This window comes from Sinocyclocheilus anshuiensis, unplaced genomic scaffold (assembly GCF_001515605.1).
Source record: "Sinocyclocheilus anshuiensis isolate Anshui unplaced genomic scaffold, SAMN03320099.WGS_v1.1 scaffold360, whole genome shotgun sequence".
Taxonomy (NCBI): Eukaryota; Metazoa; Chordata; class Actinopteri; order Cypriniformes; family Cyprinidae; genus Sinocyclocheilus; species Sinocyclocheilus anshuiensis.
Genome location: NW_015558556.1, coordinates 80,458 through 99,546, shown reverse-complemented (window position 1 = coordinate 99,546; position 19,089 = coordinate 80,458). Strand labels below are relative to the sequence as shown.

Genomic DNA, 19,089 nt, shown 5'->3' with positions numbered 1-19,089 from the left:
CATTCCTGATGTCAGATGCTGAGCAGTTTCCATAGCAGATGATGAAACAGCTGGTTAGTACACTCTTAATGACGCATCTCTAGAAAGCAGTAAGGATATAGGGGTCATACCTGCTCATGCTCATTATTATTCTCAGACATGATTAGTATTTCTTATCATGCACTCTAAACTCTTTGAGGCAGAAACTATCACTCAGCAGCTTCATACCAGACCGTTTTGATGTAGAACCATAGCATTAATGCTGCCTTCACGTGCTGTCAAATTTATCATAAATACGAGTTTCCTAGTCAGAAATTGAACGACCTCTATAATGCTGTTCATGTCCAATTTCCAACTAGAAAGCTCGTATTTATGATAATTCCAATAGCATGTGAAGGCAGCATAATTTTCCAACAAACGTATTGCAGTCACAGATTAAAAAAAAGCGTGACTCAAAAAATTAAAAACACAATTTAAAAAAAGTTAAAGTGACCCGAGGCCAAGTATTGTGTAATTGTGTGTCACCCATCCATGTGCACACACACAGCAGTGAGTAGTGAACTGACACACCCAGAGCAGTGGGCAGCCATTTCTGCTGCAGCGCCTGGGGAGCAGTTGGGGGTTTGGTGCCTCAGTCGTGGTATCGAAGGAGGAAGAAGGCTCTGGTCATTCACTCCCCCCACCTACAATCCCTGCTGGTACAGAGACTCGAACCCGTGACCTTTGGGTTACAAATCCGTCTCTCTAACCATTAGGTCACGATGGGCCCTGTAAATCAAAAGCGTGAATCAAAACCTAAAAGACATTTAAACCTATATTTAAAACTATATCATGTTGTCTTTGGTTATATTACTGTATTGTTCTAAATATAAGCTGACCCCCTTTTTCAAGATTTTACCTTTTGGAAAAAGGCTTTCTGAAGACCAAATCTTGTCTTGTGATGACCTAATTACATCCTTGACCCAGTTAAGTCATTTTCTTGGTAAGTTCATAACTTACCAACATAACTAAGATGCTTGCATTCTCATGCTTTCTTTTGAGCTTTATTTATTTGATATACAGCATGCATCTCCGCAAAAGAGTGCGTGCAATGAGCACACTATAATGGCTGACAGAAGAAGAAAGTTTGTTTTTCTGAAGTGAAGGAGACTTTCATTGTTCTACTAACGTTAGAATAATGACACTGACATACAGCCTGACAACATCTTCTCTGGCACTCTTAAACTCCATCTGACAGATGTGTCAACAGCTTTCATGCACATCTTTCAAAATAAAAGTCTTGCATCAGAAAAAAATAGAATGCTTCTTTTTGTTTCTCAGACTGCACACTCCAGGACTCACTCAAAACCATCTTGCGACCCACTTTTAGGTCACGACCCACCAGTTGAGAAACACTGAGCGAGGTAGCATAACACAGTAGCACAATAATAATGGGTCGCTTCAGTCCTGGGGGGCACACTTGTATTACATGTATTTGGTGCCACCTATTGTTGCAGGTGTATTATTGACTAGACCCTGTGTCGACCCCATTTTTATCAGATGTATTACCAAGAAAAATAAATTATTAAATTCAGAACAGTACAGTACTCTTTTTTTTGTGCTGTCAGACATTTTCTGCTCATTTTCAGTTTCTGTACGCTTATGCTATTTTTCCATTCACCCCCACATTCATTGCTTGCTTTTCCAAATGTAGCAATTAGAGATTCATGTAAATCAGGGCAGGCTTAAGAGTCATCATTGGTCCACTAGTTCTAGATTTACAGCTTCTCCTCTAGACAATCAATTAAAGAGGGGAGTTGACATCATTCCAATGGTATTGAAAAGTATATTTACATTAATATTTTTCAAGGTATCGTATCGAAGTTAGAAATTCCTGTATTGTGATGTCACTATTTGTTAGCTTGCTGCTTCTTCAATTTCTGTATTTTGAACAAGAGAATAAGAAGCCTACCTCACTGCAGCATTTTTCATGCACAACAGTTTAACTAAGAGTAAGATATGCCAGTCACACCCCAAGGAGTGGCTTCTAGATGCTCCTAAACAAACACATACTCTAGGAGGGCTGTGGAACAGAGGTGGATCAGGGAGAGGGACTGGGGCCACCGATTAGTTGGCATGGAAAATAGCAATGGTTGCCAAACAAAGCAGCAAGACAAAAACAGGAACTAAACAAAAGAACTGTAAACAGAAACAATGGTAACTAAAAACAATTCAATCCTTAAACATGAAACAGGTGAACACAGGCTGGGATCATGACAGTTTGTTATATTTCAGTTTGACCAGTGTTTGTTTTCTCCTAGACAGAACATTTCTACCTCTTTTAAGATTAAATACCGGTAATAATTTTTAAACATTTTATTTTAATAAATCTGCTCAGATAATGATGAAATCCTAGTTCCCCATTTCCAGCACATTTAATTCCACTACTTATCAGTATATTGAGTCAAGTCATCTTTATTTATAAAGCGCTTTATCCAATACAAATTGTGTCAAAGCAGCTTTACAGTGTTAAACAGGAAAACAGTGTGTCGATAATGCAGGAGGACAATAGTAAACACTCAATTTTTCAGTTAAAGTCAGTTCATCATTGATTCAGTGATGTCATCGTATATCTGCAACTAATCATATCCGCATATCCACAAAACTAATAGAAAATAACCAAAACAATCCAAGGTTTTTATTTAGAAGAGTGGCTAGATTAACAAATAACCAGACGTCTCCCGATCTAAATATTCCCTCACAGTTTCATAGTAATGACTTTATGAATTTCTTCACTGATAAAATAGATAGCATTAGAAATACAATAACAAATATAGGATCTACATCGTCTTGTAATACAGTTTCATTCGTCGCACCCAAAGAAAAACTGCAGTGCTTTACAACTATAGGACAGGAAGAGCTAAATAAACGTATCACTGCATCTAAGCCAACAACATGTTTATTAGATCCTGTACCCACTAAATTACTGAAAGAGTTGTTACCTGTAGCAGAAGAACCGCTTCTCAATATTATTAACTCGTCGTTGTCTTTAGGTCACGTCCCAAAACCATTCAGGCTGGTGGTTATTAAGCCTCGTATTAAGAAACCACAACTAGATCCTAGTGAACTGGCAAATTACAGACCCATCTCAAATCTTTTGTTTATGTCTAAAATTTGAGAAAAAGTTGTGTCTGCTCAATTGTGCTCCTTCCTGCAAAAAAAGATCTCTATGAAGAATTTCAGTCAGGTTTCAGGCCCCACCATAGCACAGAAACTGCACTTGTTAAAATTACAAATGTTTGATGCAAGAAGCTAGTTTTACTTGATCTTAGTGCTGCATTTGACACTATAGATCATGACATACTCATGCAAACACTATATGAATGCAAAGCTATACAGGTATTCAAGGGAAGGCTTTAAGATGGTTTAGATCTTACCTGTCCGATCGTTATCACTTTGTCTATTTAAATGGGGAATCATCTCAATTATCGGCAGTAAAGTATGGAGTGCCACAAGGATCTCTCCTAGGCCCTCTGCTATTTTCAATATACATGTTACCCCTTGGTAATATTATTAGAAAATACGGGATTAGTTTCCACTGTTATGCCGATGATACAGCTACAGGTAGTCCAAAATGCAGTGGCTAGAGTCCTTACCAGGTCAAGAAAATATTATCATATTACCCCAATTTTACAGTCTCTGCACTGGCTACCTATTAAGTTCTGCATCAGTTACAAAATATTACTACTTATTTATAAGACCCTTAACGGTCTAGCTCCTGCGTATTTGAGGCACACTCTCTCTGTTTAAATCTAGATTAAAGACACATCTTTTTAGCCAAGCATTCATATAATGTATCTCATAACATTGTACTTCAGCTATATCTGATCAAATGCACATTTTCATTTTTTTGCTTGGGTTGAACACATCATCTTTGCTTGGTTGGAACAGTAGCTACGCTAATTTCCTCTCTATTTGCTTCTCTGTTTCTGCCACGGAACTTGCATCCCGAGGTAACTAGGAATTGAGTTTAATCGCAACATATAATCATTGCAGTTAATAGTGTTCACCGTCCGTTTGATTACATGTAATTTGTAACTAACTGCATGATTCTTACTGTACATTTCTGCCATAGTCACCACTAATAACCTACTCCTAAATATAATGTAGAAACTTAAAATTTTCTGTAAAGCTGCTTTGCAACGATTTGTTTCATGAAAAGCACTATACAAATAAGCTTGCACTGAATTGAATTGAATTGAAAGGCAACAGTGGCAAGGAACCAAAACTCCATCTGTGACAGAAATTAAGAAAAAAAAAACCTTGGGAGAAAGCAAGCTCGGTCGGGGGGACAGTTCTCCTCTGGCCAGATGAAACCAGCATGACATGGTTTAATTCAAGGCTGCAACACAGGTCAGATTAAACAGAGGTCTCATCTGGTTCCCATGGTCTTGTGCCAATGGTCGTTGAGGTGATGAGGTCTTCGCAGAGGATCTGTCTCTGGGGCTCATCTAGTTGACATGGTCTCACTGACATTCAGGGCTGTAGAGGTTGTCTCTAGGTGCTGATCCACCATCTGGACTGGATCTGGATGACTGCAGTGACCATCCATGCCACATCCATTCCCTCTAGCCCCTTAGTCCGCTCCAGTGTTGACTCCAGTTCCTGAGTCTGCTCCAGCCCCCGAGTCCACTCCATATACCCGCGTGGCCGAAGAGGCCATCCTGATTCCCTGTCCTTCTGACTTATGCATCTCAGCCAAGGAGGCCATCAGTATCTCCTGTGTTCCAAGTTCCCTCTACACAACCGCAATGATATCCTGTGCTACTTACTCAGTGGTCATGCCACCTCCCTGGCTCCCTGAGTTACAGGTGCTGCCCTGGAGACACCCTAGTCTTCCGACACTGACTTGCTTACCTTCCCAGTACCAGCCATGTGTCCAGGGCACCAACCCTCCCTCCCTCCTCAGTGGTACTCTTCTTAGTGCGAGGACACACCTTCTGGGAGGGGGGAATGCTGTCCTGATCTCTGGTCTGTTGCTCAGTCACATCTGCACTACAGTTCCAATCATGATCCTTGAACCACACCTGACACCATTCACCTCATTACTTAGACACACAGCTCGGATACCCTGGTTGTCTGGTCTCGTTTAGAATTAAGACTGTATTCTCCAGAGTTCCTGTCGTATCTCCAGTGTTACTCCTAAGTTCCTGTCTCCAACATTTTCCTCCTGTGAAATTCAGCAGAAACTGCTTAAAACACAATCTGCATATTTTTTAAATGCTTAGATGTCACTACCTACACCTCATAGCCACTGGCTACCATTCATGTTTTTCGCTTGATAATTGCATAAAGTGAAGCATTTGTACTTAACACATGTCCCCACTTTAAAGGAAAGGAATGCAGGATTATGATTGCTTTGTCTTGATTATCACATTTTCATAATTGTTGGAAGCCAAAATTGAAATTGAAAATAAAAATTAATTTATCACAGCCTTATTGAGATTTTTTTTCTTGTCCAGCAGCTGTGAATCGGTGAATGACGATGTTGTCTGTTAAAGAGCTGCTTGTGGACTCACTGAAGGAACTGGTAGAAGCTGATCTGAAGGAGTTTCAGTGGCGCTTGAAGAATGATCGGAAGGATATATCAAATTATGAAATGGAAAATGCAGATAGGTTAAAAACAGTGGATAAGATGGTGACATGTTTTGGATCAGAAGAGGCTGTGAAGATCATGGTGGAAATCCTGAGAAAGATGAAGCAGAATGATCTTGCTGAGCAGCTGGAGAACAAACACAACCAAGGTAACATTTAATTCCCTGTAATTGTGACGTAATTGTTCACAAGTGTGATGTTTTGACATAAACTTTCCCCTTTTCTCTGCTGATGTTTGTGTGTCTCAGTGAGTGATCTTCTTTCTCTCACTCTCACAGCTCAGGCTGAGGGCAATATGAAGACATCTGCCCCTGTTGGAGCTGATTTAAAACAGAGCTGGGGTAAATAATATTCACTGTATGTTTAAAATACATTTGTCAAATCTGTTTAATGCTTTTCTCCTAATCTAATTTAAGTTGCTATTATTATTATTATTATTATTACAGAGCTTCAAAACTTCTTGGAAACTCACAAAACCAACATGAAGGAGAAAGCAGAACATATTTTTGAGGGCAACAAAGAAAATGAAGCACATCTCAAGGCTGTTTACACAGAACTGTTCATCACAGAGGGAGATATGAAAGATGTCAATCAGGAACATGAGATTCTGAAGATTGATGATGCTTTCAAGAACAAAAAAACACAGTACATACAAATCAAATGCAATTATATATTTACTGAACTGAGGAAAAAACATTTTAAAAAGACTGTTCTGACTAAGGGCATCGCTGGCATTGGAAAAACTGTCTCTGTGCACAAATTCATCCTGGACTGGGCAGAAGGAAAAGCCAATCAGGATATAGACTGTGTGTTGCTGCTTCCATTCCGAGAGATTAACTTAATGACAAATGAAGATTTCAGTCTCCACGAGCTTCTGCTGGAATTTTATCCTGAACTGAAGGACCTGGAGAAATCAAAATTATATACGAAATGCAGTCTAGCATTTATTTTTGATGGACTTGATGAGAGTCGCCTGCCTTTGAATTTTAAAAGTAGATCAATAAACATTGCTGAGAAAAGATCATCTGTAGATGTGCTGTTCACAAGTCTGGTCAAAGGGAATCTGCTTCCATCAGCTCTGGTCTGGGTGACCTCACGACCAGCAGCAGCCAATCAGATCCCTCCTCGCTATGTAGGTTTGTTCACAGAAGTGCGAGGATTCACTGAACAACAAAAAGAGGAGTACTTTAGAAAGACAATCAAAGATGAAACTGTAGCCTCCAGAATCATCTCACACATTAAGATGTCTCATAGTCTCTACATCATGTGCCACATCCCTGTGTTCTGCTGGATCACAGCCACAGTATTTCTGGATATTCTCATTGGAACCAATGCAGAGAGCATCAGCACAACACTCACGGAAATGTACATCCACTTCCTGCTGATACAGATGAACATTAAGAACCAGAAGTATGATGAACAAGAAGAAAGAGAATGTACAAAGCTATTAGATTCAAATAGAGAAATGATTTTGAATTTGGCCAAGCTAGCATTTGAACAGCTGAAACAGGAAAATGTTGTGTTTTATGAGAAAGATCTGAAAGCATGTGGAATTAATGTGAGTGAAAGTACTGAGTTCACAGGAATGATCGCTGAGATCTTTAAGAGGGAACATGGACTTCATGAAGCAAAGGTCTTCTGCTTTGTGCATCTAAGTGTTCAAGAGTTTCTTGCTGCTGTGCATGTGTTCCTCTGCTACCTGAAGAAGAAAATAGAGGAGCTTTGTTTTTTCTTTGACGAGCCAGAAGAAAATGTCACATTGCAGAAGCTACTGCAGAAGGCTGTTAACAAAGCCATGGAGAGTCAGAGAGGACATCTGGACTTGTTCCTGCGGTTTCTAATGGGCATCTCACTAGAATCTAGTCAAAACTTGCTCCAAGGCCTGCTCACACACACTGAAGACACCACAGAGAGCATCAGACAAACAACCGAATACATTAAACAAGTACAAAACAAGAATATCTCAGATGAAGCTTCAGTCAACCTGTTCTACTGCTTACTAGAGCTCAAGGATCAATCATTATATCAGCAAATACAAAGACACCTCAGTTCAGATGAACATCCAGGACTTTCATCTTCAATGTGCACAGTGCTGACCTATGTATTGCTGATATCAGAGATGGTCCTGGATGAGTTCAACCCAAAGAGGTTTACATCATCATCTTCAGATTACAAGAGACTCATTCCAGCTGTGAGATGCTGCAGAAAAGCCCTGTGAGTTTCACTGATCACTGTATTAATCACAGGTTTTACTCTATATCACCAAATAATTAAAGGTAAAAACACTGTGTGAAATATCTTGCTGACCTGCTTATAGAGGGTACGATGTATTACTGCAGAAACACTGAACATCAGAAAATAATCTGAGCAAACATTGTGTTTTGGCAGATTTGACAGCTGTGGTCTTAATGAAACATGCTGTGAAACAGTATCTTCAGCTCTCCAATCATCAAACTCTCATCTGAGAGAGCTGAACCTGAGTAATAATCACCTGCAAGATTCAGGAGTGAAGCTGCTGTGTGCTGGAGTGAAGAGTCCAAACTGTCAACTGAACATACTGAGGTTTGGCTTTCACATTCACTCATTCTCTGTATTCAAACATGTGCATGAACATGTGTTTTATAACTATATCTAGCAGATATTTCCCCCTATCTATATTGTAATATGAATGTATCAGTGATGTTTTATCAAGGCAGGCAATGCTTATGCAAATAAAAAAACTAATGAGAAAACATCTCGGGTTACGACTGTAACCCTTGTTCCCCGAGAAAGGGAACAAGACACTGCGTCGGTAACGACACTTTGGGGAACCCCCTCAGCGTAGCGAGTCTGAAGCATGAATGAAACTATTCCAATCCTGATTGGTGTTGCGTCATGATGTAACATGTGACGGCATAGTCGGAAGCTACAAAGGGACGCCGGCACACAACAGAGTCAGCTTTTGCGATGAAGCAAGCTGCTCCCAGGCATGGAGAGGTGTGGCAAAGAGACGCAGTGTCTCGTTCCCTTTCTCTGGGAACAAGGGTTACAGTTGTAACCCGAGATGTTCCCCCTCGAGGGAACTCACACTGCGTTGGTAACAACACTTGGTGAACGGATACCCACTATGCCACACCGAAGCCATGAATCGATATAATCTACTAAGGGAATCAGCCTCTCGAGGCTGACCTCGGGTGTTCTTCGAGTCTCATTTACGATCCCCTGAAGCGGAACACCGGCAGGAAAAGATCGAAAACGATTTTCTATGTGCGGACGCTGTCGCTGCCAGGCCGCAAGCCCTCGGGGCGGACACTGCAGCGTGTGTTCGCTGGAAATCGATGTGGCCCGAAGCATACTGGACGGCGGGATTCCAACATCGATTACCTGAGGCAGTGGTTCCCAATCCTGGTCCTGGAGAACCCCCAACACTGCACGTTTTTGGTGTTTCTCTTATCTGACACTCACATTTGAGGTCTTGGAGTGTTCACTAATGAGCTGATGAGTTGAATCAGGTGTGTTTGAATAGGGGGACATCTAAAATGTGCAGTGTTGGGGGTTCTCCAGGACCAGGATTGGGACCCAAGTTGGTGCAATGTGATAGTGAGATGGAAGATTCAACCGGTAAGTGACATCGTTGATCTGCCTCTGGATGGTGAAAGGATCTATGTAGCAGGGACTCAGCTTATGACAGGGCAGAAAAAGAAGTTTGGGAGCCAGGATGGCAGTTGGAGCTGCAGATCTTCGTGCATCGGCCTGGTTCTTTAGTCTCCATACTGCCTGTTGCAGGTGGATATGAGTCTCAGACCCTCTCACTGTCCTGGAACCAGTGGTTCATAGCTGGAACATCTGACGGCTCTCCTGACCAGGGAAACGGAGCAGTATGCACTGGAAAGGTGTTAAACCAAGTATGCATAGTATGCACTGTATGCATAGTATGCACTGCACTGTATGCAGTATAGCCAAGTATGCACTGGAAAGGTGTTAAACCAGTGGTGGTCTGATGAAGGGAGTTCTAAGCATGCTCAGCCCAAGGAAGGAAGTGACTCCAGCTGTGCTGGTGATTGTGGCAGTAGAAACGCAGCTCTCTCCCGATCCCCTAAATTTTTACGTTCAGTCTGGCCGCTGGTTTGTGGGTGATAACCTGAAGATAACCAATAAATTAAAGATGGCGGCACGACAGCAGCTCACAGCGGCCGCTCTAGATCCAAAAGGTGCTATTTCTGTGTTTTTAGACCGTTCTATAGACAGCGGTACAACCGATGTTCATATATATATCATCGACAGACCCTACTCAAATACAGAAATAATCCAAAAACTGCACTGCGAGACGATCTGATGAAGATCCTACGTGCTTGTAAGGATACACTCGCCGGCCCAAAAGCGGAGTCCAGTGGTCTGGTTGTATGTTTAATGTGCATTCAGTCTTTTACTTGTGCTTCTGAATTTATCAGGATTTAGTTTCAATTTTAGTCAAGCTCCGTGTTCAATCTGACTCCAATTTTAAGTGCTCATTAAATTTAGGCGATATTTCTAATTAAAAACTGATCACAATAATAAATTGTTATATTTGACTTATACTGATCTCTTCTGAAATCATTATTTCTAGTAGATTAAAGTGCAGTCTGGTGTTTCCGCAAATCTGCGTTCTAGGACAGGTCATACTGAAGTACCAATGAATGGACCATGGGGGACATCTTTAGGGACTTCTTATTTCTGACTGTCACTGACTTAACAAGTTACAATTTTCATGATTATAGAAAAAAAAATACACTTTTTGTTATTTGCTAGCAGGGTGCGGCATAATTAAAGGTATTATAATTACCCTGTATCCTCTGAGTAAGTACAGAACTGGCCAGTTCTAGAGTTCTTCTAAGCGACACTGGGTCATTAATGAACGAATAATTGAAAGTATGGGATTTCCAGAATAATCAAATATCTAAATTAATAAACAATTGATATTTGTTATCAGTTTTTAATTAGAAATATTGTATTTAATAATCACCTGAAATTGGTGTCAGATTGAGCACGGAGCTAGACTAAAATTTAAACTAAATCCTGATAAATTCAGATGCACAAGTAAAAGACCAAATGCGCATTAAACCTTCAACCAGGCCGCTGGACTTCACTTTTGGGCTGGTGGGTGGATCCTTACACACTCTCGGTTTGCTACGGAGACCAGGCCCCCTGTCCCCGGCATCGCCTGATGCCAGGAACCAGGGGAGGGGACACCGAAAGCGGTGCGAGAGGAAGCATAAGTGTGGAAAGAGAGCAGGAGTCTGCGCTAGGCTAAAAACAAACCCTAGCCGGCCGGCTGTCCCGTCTGTCATGCTCTCCAATGTCTGCTCCCTGGACAATAAATTGGACTACATTTAACTTCAACTAGCTACATGGAGTGAGTTCAGGGACTGTTGCATCTTTGTTTTCACAGAGACATGGCTCAGTAACAGAATTACGGACGCCGCCATTCAACTAGACAGGCTCTCTGTGTTTCGTGCCGACAGCACCCTGTTGAAAAAACCAGCATATCAGCATTTGGACTTTGCAACGAGAGGGACAAACATGCTGGATCTTGTTTACATAAACATTCCCGGCACGTCCCGCGCGGAGCCTCGGCATCGGTGACCAGCTACATCAGCAAGTGCATTGATGAAGTCACAGACTCCAAGACAATCACTACACGCTCCAACCAGAAGCCGTGAATGACTGCAGATGTGCGTGCACTGCTGAAGTCCCATGACTCTGCCTTAAGAACGGGTGATAAGGCAGCACTAAGAACAGCAAGGGCCAAACTGTCTCGGGCCATCAGAGAAGCAAAGCATGCACACTCCCAGAGAATCCACAGCCAGTTCAGGGACAGCAACGACACTCAGCGTAAGTGGCAAGGCATCCAAACCATCACCAACTACAGGCCAACACCACCTGCATGTAACAGTGATGCCTCCCTCCCAGATGCGCTGAATGACTTCTACGCACGTTTTGAGGCACAGGGCTCTTTTCTGGGACCTCTCTTGTTTATTATTTATCTTTTACCAATTGGTTTTATTTTTTAGGAAATATGGGGATCAATTTAATTGTTACGCTGATGACACCCAACTTTATCTGTCTTCTAAACCTACTACTGTTTTTGGGTGTCATCTTGGACAGTACTTTATCATTTGAAGCTCATATTAACAACATTACTCGTACTGCATTTTTCCATATACATATATTCCATATAAATGTTAATCGTCTTCGTCCTGTGCTCTCAACAAAGAGTACTGCTATTCTTGTACATGCTTTAGTAACATCACAACTTGATTACTGTAATTCCTTGTTTTATTCACTCCCTTCTAAATCTATACACAAACTTCAGAATCGGGATGGACAAGGATAGGAGCTGTGCAAAAGGCTGCCTTCAGATGTTGGTAAGCTTTGGTTGCGGTTCCAGGACAGAGACTTGGGCCGGTTTGTGAGTAACTTGGTGAGTAGAGCACAGATCTGACTGAAACTGGCAATGAATCCTCTGTAGAAGTTGGTAAAGCCCAAGAAATGTTGTAAATCCTTGACTGAGTTGGGTTGTGGCCAGTCTCAGATGGCTTGTACCCTTTCTCTGGTCCATCTGGATGCCATGCTCACTGATGACATACCCGAGGAAGTGAATGATCTTGCTGTGAACTCACACTTTACCAGCTTCAGGTACATTAAGTATTCCATGAGCTTCTGGAAAACCTGTGTCACGTGGTACCTGCTCCACTGTGGCCTCCTGGGCTGCCAGATCCACCATGGCTCCCCGAGTCCCCTGATCCGCCATGGCCGTCTGAGTTCCCTGCTCCGCCATGGCCTCCTAGTCTGCCTGCTCCGCCATGGCCTCCGAGTCTGCCTGCTCCGCCATTGCCTAGTCTGCCTGCTCCGCCATGGCCTCCTAGTCTGCCTGCTCTGCCATGGCCGCCTGCCCAGTTCCCCCGTAACCCAAGGAGGAGGATGAAGAGAAAAGGACTGTTCTCTGCCTTCATCCTAGCCCCAGAGCTCGCTCCAGTGTCGGCTCCAGCCGCAGAGCTCGCTCCAGTGTTGGCTCCAGCCCCTGAGTTTGCTCCAGTGCCAGCTCCTCGAAAGCGCCTTGCTGTGCCTGCTCCTCCAGAGCGCCCTCCAGTGCCAGCTCCTCGTAAGAGCTTCCCAGTTCCCGAGTCTAGCCCAGTGAGGACTCCTGATCCCCTGTTGAGCCCAGGGAGGGCTCCTGATCCCCTGTTGAGCCCAGGAAGGGCTCCAGATCCCCAGTTAAGCCCAGGGAGGGCTCCAGATCCTCAAGTAAGCCCAGGGAGGGCTTCGGATCCCCAGTTAAGCCCAGGGAGGGCTTCGGATCCTCAAGTAAGCCCAGGGAGGGCTCCGGATCCCCAGTTAAGCCCAGGGCTCCAGCCGTAGAAGCCGGGGCCGCAGCCTCGGAGGCTGCTTTGCCATGGCCTTCTGAAGTACCTGCTCCATCGTGGCCTCCTGGGCTGCCAGATCCGCCATGGCTTCCCGAGTCCCCTGATTTGCCATGGCCGTCTGAGTTCCCTGCTCTGCCATGACCTCCTAGTCTGCCTGCTCCGCCATGGCCTCCGAGTCTGCCTGCTCCGCCATTGCCTAGTCTGCCTGCTCCGCCATGGCCTCCTAGTCTGCCTGCTCCGCCATGGCCGCCTGAGTTCCCTGCTCCGCCATGACCTCCTAGTCTGCCTGCTCCGCTATGGCGCTCTGAACTGCCTGATCCGCCATGGCGCCCCGAACTGCCAGATCCGCCATGGGTCCCGGAACGGGCGCCGCCCTGGAGGCCTTCCGTCCGTTAATCCTGTTCCTAGAGGCCTCCAGAGCGCCCACCCCCCTCCCCGTTGGATGTTATATGGCGCGGGACATGCCTTCCGGGAGGGGGGAGTCATGTCAGACTTTGTTTTCCGTGTTTTGTGTGTTTTGCTCCCCATGTGCCGTCCTTGCCCTTATTTGGTATTCTTCCTGTTCCTGCTCCCTGATTGTTTCTAATTTGAGTCCAGGTGTTCCCCGTTTAGTTCGTATTGTTCCCAGGTGTGTCCCTTTAGTTTCTGGGCATTTAAACCCTGTGTTTCCCATCTGCTGTTATATGTCATCCCTGAAGTTCCAGTGTTTTGTATCCCTTTGTTTATTTGAATTAAATTCTAGTTGAAGTGTTCTCCTGCGTCTCCTCGTTCCTTCCTCCCCGAGTGACCGTGACAACTGTGTAGCATTCTCTGAATGTAGGCTATAGGGTAACATTTTATGTCACACCTTTGCATGATGTGAGTTTCTTTGTCTTATTTTCATAAAATAAAATGCTACAGTATTTAACTTTTATTTTCTATCAGCGAATGATAATTCTGAAAGAAACTGCTCCTGATTTCTACTGTTTCCTATAATAATGAACGCAACTTTCATGCATCTAAATGACAGATAAACCCTGTGCTTACCTTATTTCAAGGTTGTTGTTAATGCTGTGGTTATTTTAACGGTTTCCTTCATACATTCGGTTTAACAACATTAAGTTAAAAGTAATTTATCATTCAATGGAACTGTGCATATGCTTTTAGACACTTACATTGTTTTGGCTCTGCCAATGCAATAAATGCGCAACCTTCAACTGTTCAGGAAATGTCAATGGTATGACCGAGAGCCACTGAAAAATTACAGAAAAGTAAAACTACTTTACACTAGCAGTACTGGCCACAAGTACTAAGGAGAGATCACACATTGGCTGGTTAAAAAATGTGTCCATGAGAGCTATGATCGGAACACAAGCTCAATCCTGCGACAGGCGGTAAATACTGAAGCGCGTGAAGGAGAGATGTGAGGGCACGAACAACGCTATTCAAGGTCTCCATTAATTTATGCTTGTAGTAATTTAATGTGTATATATTTTAACCCTCTGGGGTCGACAAACGTGCCGGCGCATTTTGTGCCATTTTTTTCTGATAACCGCTAAATTACTCATTTTTACGTCATTTTTGATCAAAACAAAACACCAACGAATCTGTAAAGGGTCTACTCTTATTTGTATACACTCATAATACAACAAAACTTTGTGCTTTTGTAAAGAAAACAAACAGGGTGCGCTGTCTGCCGCCTTGGTCTCAGTGATCTTCATTTTGAAACGCATCACTAAAATGAACTGAAACTCAGCAAATACTCCACACACAGACACGAGAGATATATCTATAGAAAGCTTGACATGTCTACGTTTAAATAAAGCAAGTCTTATCGAAAACAAGTATTCTCTGGTAACGTAATCCATATGAAACCAACGCGATGTCCAGTCTTTCCCGTCTGACTTCATTATCTTTAATTTGATCACACCCAGTGTTGGGTAAGTTACTCTAAAAAAGTAATTAATTACTAGTTACTAATTACATCTTCAACAGTGTAATTAGATTACTGTACAAATTACTCTCTCCAGAAAGTATTTAATTACTTATTACTAATTACTTTCTAAATCCTATATCAACCTCAACAAGTAAATGATACAAGGATAGACATGAAACGGTTCTTTGAATTCTTTGAAATAAATAATAGATAACTACATAAATTATTCTGGTCACACTTTAGATTAGAGTTCAATTCTCACTATTAACTAACTATTAGCTATGACTTTTGCCTCAATATACTCCTAATTACTGCTTATTAATACTTAGTAAAGTAGTTGTTAAGTTTAAGAATTGGGTAGGGTTAAAGATTTAGAATAAATTCTTGCAGAATAAAACATTAATCCCATTAATCCCATCCCAACATTAATTTATATGTGCTTTTTTTAAGTAATAGGCCTTATAAACAGCCAATATCCCAGAAATATTCATGCTAATAACCAACTAGTTAATAGTGAGAATTGGAAACTAAAGTGTTACCAATATTCTTATTAACTCACCAAAGTATTTAAAGTGAGAATGGTACATAAAAGGCATGCATTTTAAGGTTAGACTTTAAATTTTTATGTTAAATCCACTATTGTATTGTATAGGGCTGCCCCCTAATAGTCGACTAGTCGATAGGCTTGGTCGACCAAAATTGTATTAGTCCCTTAGTCGCAGAAAAAAAAATCCACATTGGCGATGTCACACAGATCGTTGGTTTAAATATTTCCACACATGCTAGCATAACCAAATTTACTGTATTTACTAGTTGCCATATCAACACTATAAAAAAGTGCGTCAAAATTCAAAAGCCTTTTGAAGATGTCACTGAATATTACACAGATGTTACAATGTACCTCACCTACGGGGCTTGTTGTCACATTTCACTTCCTTTCTTTTGAGGTAAATACCGAAAAGCATATACACTGTAATTATGCAACAAAGTGACATATTTGTACTAGACAAGTGTGAAATTAATGTGGATAAAAAATGATACTCTGAACATCACGTGGATTTACACAAACTGAGAAATTCAAAAAGTGTTAGGTTGTGCCCCGCGCTCCCCTACACATTTTACTTAGATTTTTTCCATTCCTGACTACATGTATAATCAAGTGAAACATTATGAAGTATGTTTCATTTCATTGCATCTAAATGTCTCACGATGCCATTTAATGTTCTATAAAACAGAAAACTATACGATATAAAAGTAATATGAGTGTTTACACTGTAACACTAAAGAATGTGCTCTTGAATATATGTAGATGTTTATGACGTGCTTAGCAATAATAATTTAGTTTCCCAGATGTAAAATGTTTTTGTATTGTATAATACATACAGCATGCCTGTGTTTATGACTATAAAATCATATATTTTTATTTATTTATTAATTTATTTAGGAGTTATAAGTGACCAATATTATTGATTGCAAATGTGATAATAAAGTTTCTCCTAAATCAACATGCTAACAGATCCTCCGGATCCTCCCCACTGTACTACCGCTGAGGGTGAGCTGAGGCAGGACTCTGAGGACTTGATAGACTTTTATTCTGATGTACCCAGTCTTCCGTCATCATCTGTCTGTCCTGTTACGGCCATGGAGACCATTTATGAACTCCCTGTCTGTCCTGAACTGTCAGCCTGTCTTGAACTGTCTGCCCGTATCGAACTGTCTGTCTGTCCCGTCTTGACCATGGAGGTCATTCCCCTGTCTGCTGCACTCCTGGTGTTGGGAGTTGCGATCTGGTGTGGGTGGGCAGCACACACCATCCCAGAAAGCCCTGATGCTCACAAATTCCCACCTACCCTCACTCTCCTGCCTCCTCCTGTCTTCCCTACTGCTACAGCTCCGCCACCGCTGTCTCCTGTCAGCCCCTCAGCTCACCCTCAGCCCACCATCTGTGCGGTGGATTCCTTGTCTCCGCCTCCAGCCTCTGAGTCCTGGACTCCGCCTCGGCCCGTCGACCCAGCGACTCCACCATGGCTCCTAGCTCCCTCATCTCCACCGTGGCATGGCAGTCCACCAGCTCCCTCGTCCTTCCAGCTCCGCCTTGGTCAGTATTCGACTATCCGCCGCCTCAGGACTCCACTCCTCCGGGTGTGCCTCGTCCCGCCGGCTCTGTCAGGCTCCTCCTTCCCTCCGGCTCCACCTTGGTCCTCTGTCGCTCCGGCTCCACCGCGGCCTTCCAGATCCCCACCTCTGCCTCTGTCACTGGAGCCATCGGCTCCGCCTTGGCCCTCCAGATCCTCCCCGTCTCCCTGACTCATTGGCTCTCCGTCTCCGCCTCGGGATCCACCACCACCTGCTCCGCCGCCGTCGGTCGACCCTCTGGAGTTGTCAGCCCTTCCTCCACCATGGTTCCTCCCTCCGTCGGCTTCACTGTGGGTTGCCTTCATGGCTGCGGCCTGAGTCCTGCCTGGCTCCTCCTGCTCCAATTCCCTCTCGTCTTCTCCCTGGCTCCTCCCTCAGTCTTCGCCACCCTGGCTCCTTCTGTCTCCATCCTGGCTCCTCCCTCCATCCAATCCGCCGTGGTTCCTCCTGATTCCATTATGGCTCCTCCCTCCTTCATCTCCACCCTGGGCTCTGTCTGTCGTCCTCCTCCTGGTGGTCTGTCCTCCTCCTGAACCTCCAACAGAATTATCTGCCTGCCTTTCTGCCAGCCCATTTGCCATCCCTTGTCACCATCCCACCGCCATCTCCTTACCCTTTTCATCTCGGCACACACCACCAACCTGTTTTTACTTTGGTTGCCTGTTGTGTTCATTGACCTAGTTTCTGTTTCCCCTTGATTGCCTTAGTTAGTTCACCTGTGTCTAGTTAATTTAGTCATTAGTTCCTCTCTTCCGTTTGTATAAATTCCATTCCTTTAGTTCTCTGAGTTGCTGGTTATTAATGTTATTACTTTTGTCTCTGTTGCATTGATTTACACTTCGTTGGATTGCCTAGCCTTACCTGTTTGGATTTTCTGTTTGTTCTCCTGAGTATTATTATTAAAAACTGTGTATTTGGACTAAACCTTCGTTGTGCGCTTTGTATCCTGCCAACGAATGTGACAATAGGCTATAAACAATTAAAGGCTCATTATTATGAATTATATGGTTTATTAATATACCATTCACCATTATTAATAAATCATAATAAGATGAACCCAAAACTTTCCCCTTATTGCTCTTAATGCAAAACATCAGTTGGTAATTATATTCATTGTATCTGGTCTTGTCACAAAATTCAGTTGTACTGGAAGAAAATTGCAGACCACACTGGTAATCTAAATGTGCAGTAGCAGTATTTCTTACATGCTCACAGCAGCATGTTTGTGGATGTATTGGCAGTAGCAGCATAGCAGATCTATTCCAGCAAGTCCAAACACATTAATATTGTCATGTATATTAGCATGCTAAACACTACGAGAGTTGTCATGACAGAATTTCATTAACTGCAACACGGCTGCAGTGTTACTTTTAGCACTCTGTAGTGTGGACACATGAACACAGTGTTAATTTAACAACAGCAATTTTGCTGTGGTGCACTGAAGAGTAAACCTGATAAACACGTTAATTTTGCTGTTTATTTTATTCTCTACACAGGCTATGTGGGTGTAATCTCACTGCTCAGTCTTGTGAGAGTTTGTCTTCAGCTCTACAATCATCAAACTCTGTCCTGAGAGAGCTGGACCTGAGTAACAATGACCTGAAAGGTTCAGGAGTGAAGCTGCTTTCTGATGGACTGAGGAGTCCAAACTGTCAGCTGCAGATACTGAGGTTTGAGTTCAGATACTTCACTGATTTATTTTTTTTTGCTAAAAATTATACTAAGATTTAATCTGTATCCATTTACTTTGTGTTTTTTCTTGTTCAGACTGTCCTTATGTAATCTCACTGCTCACTCTTGTGACAGTTTGTCATCAGTTTTACAATCCTCAAACTCTGTCCTGAGAGAGCTGGACTTGAATAACAATGACCTGCAGGATTCTGGAGTGAAGCTGCTTATTGATGGACTGAAGAGCCCAAACTGTCAGCTGGAGACACTGAGGTAAATGGGTTTCCATAAAACAACTAACAAAATCTATTACAATAAATGACCGTTACAAATTGTCAAAAAATGTATAATCTGTTCTAAGTGGAATGCCGGAAC

At 42.7% G+C, this 19,089-nt stretch overlaps 2 protein-coding genes across 2 annotated transcripts in view; both read left to right on the top strand.

Moving 5' to 3' along the window:
- The window catches only part of LOC107679417 (gastrula zinc finger protein XlCGF8.2DB-like), a 124,890-nt gene that overhangs the window by 30,396 nt on the left and 75,405 nt on the right, over positions 1–19,089 (top strand). The gene's annotated exons all lie outside the window — the stretch shown is intronic.
- The window catches only part of LOC107679413 (NACHT, LRR and PYD domains-containing protein 12-like), a 20,198-nt gene continuing 6,816 nt past the window's right edge, over positions 5,708–19,089 (top strand). The window contains exons 1-6 of the mRNA XM_016474959.1: positions 5,708–5,762; positions 5,892–5,954; positions 6,060–7,827; positions 8,002–8,175; positions 18,543–18,716; positions 18,814–18,987. Of these exons, the coding sequence (XP_016330445.1) occupies positions 5,714–5,762; positions 5,892–5,954; positions 6,060–7,827; positions 8,002–8,175; positions 18,543–18,716; positions 18,814–18,987 (2,402 nt within the window). The 5' untranslated portion in view covers positions 5,708–5,713. The remainder of the gene's footprint in view (positions 5,763–5,891; positions 5,955–6,059; positions 7,828–8,001; positions 8,176–18,542; positions 18,717–18,813; positions 18,988–19,089) is intronic.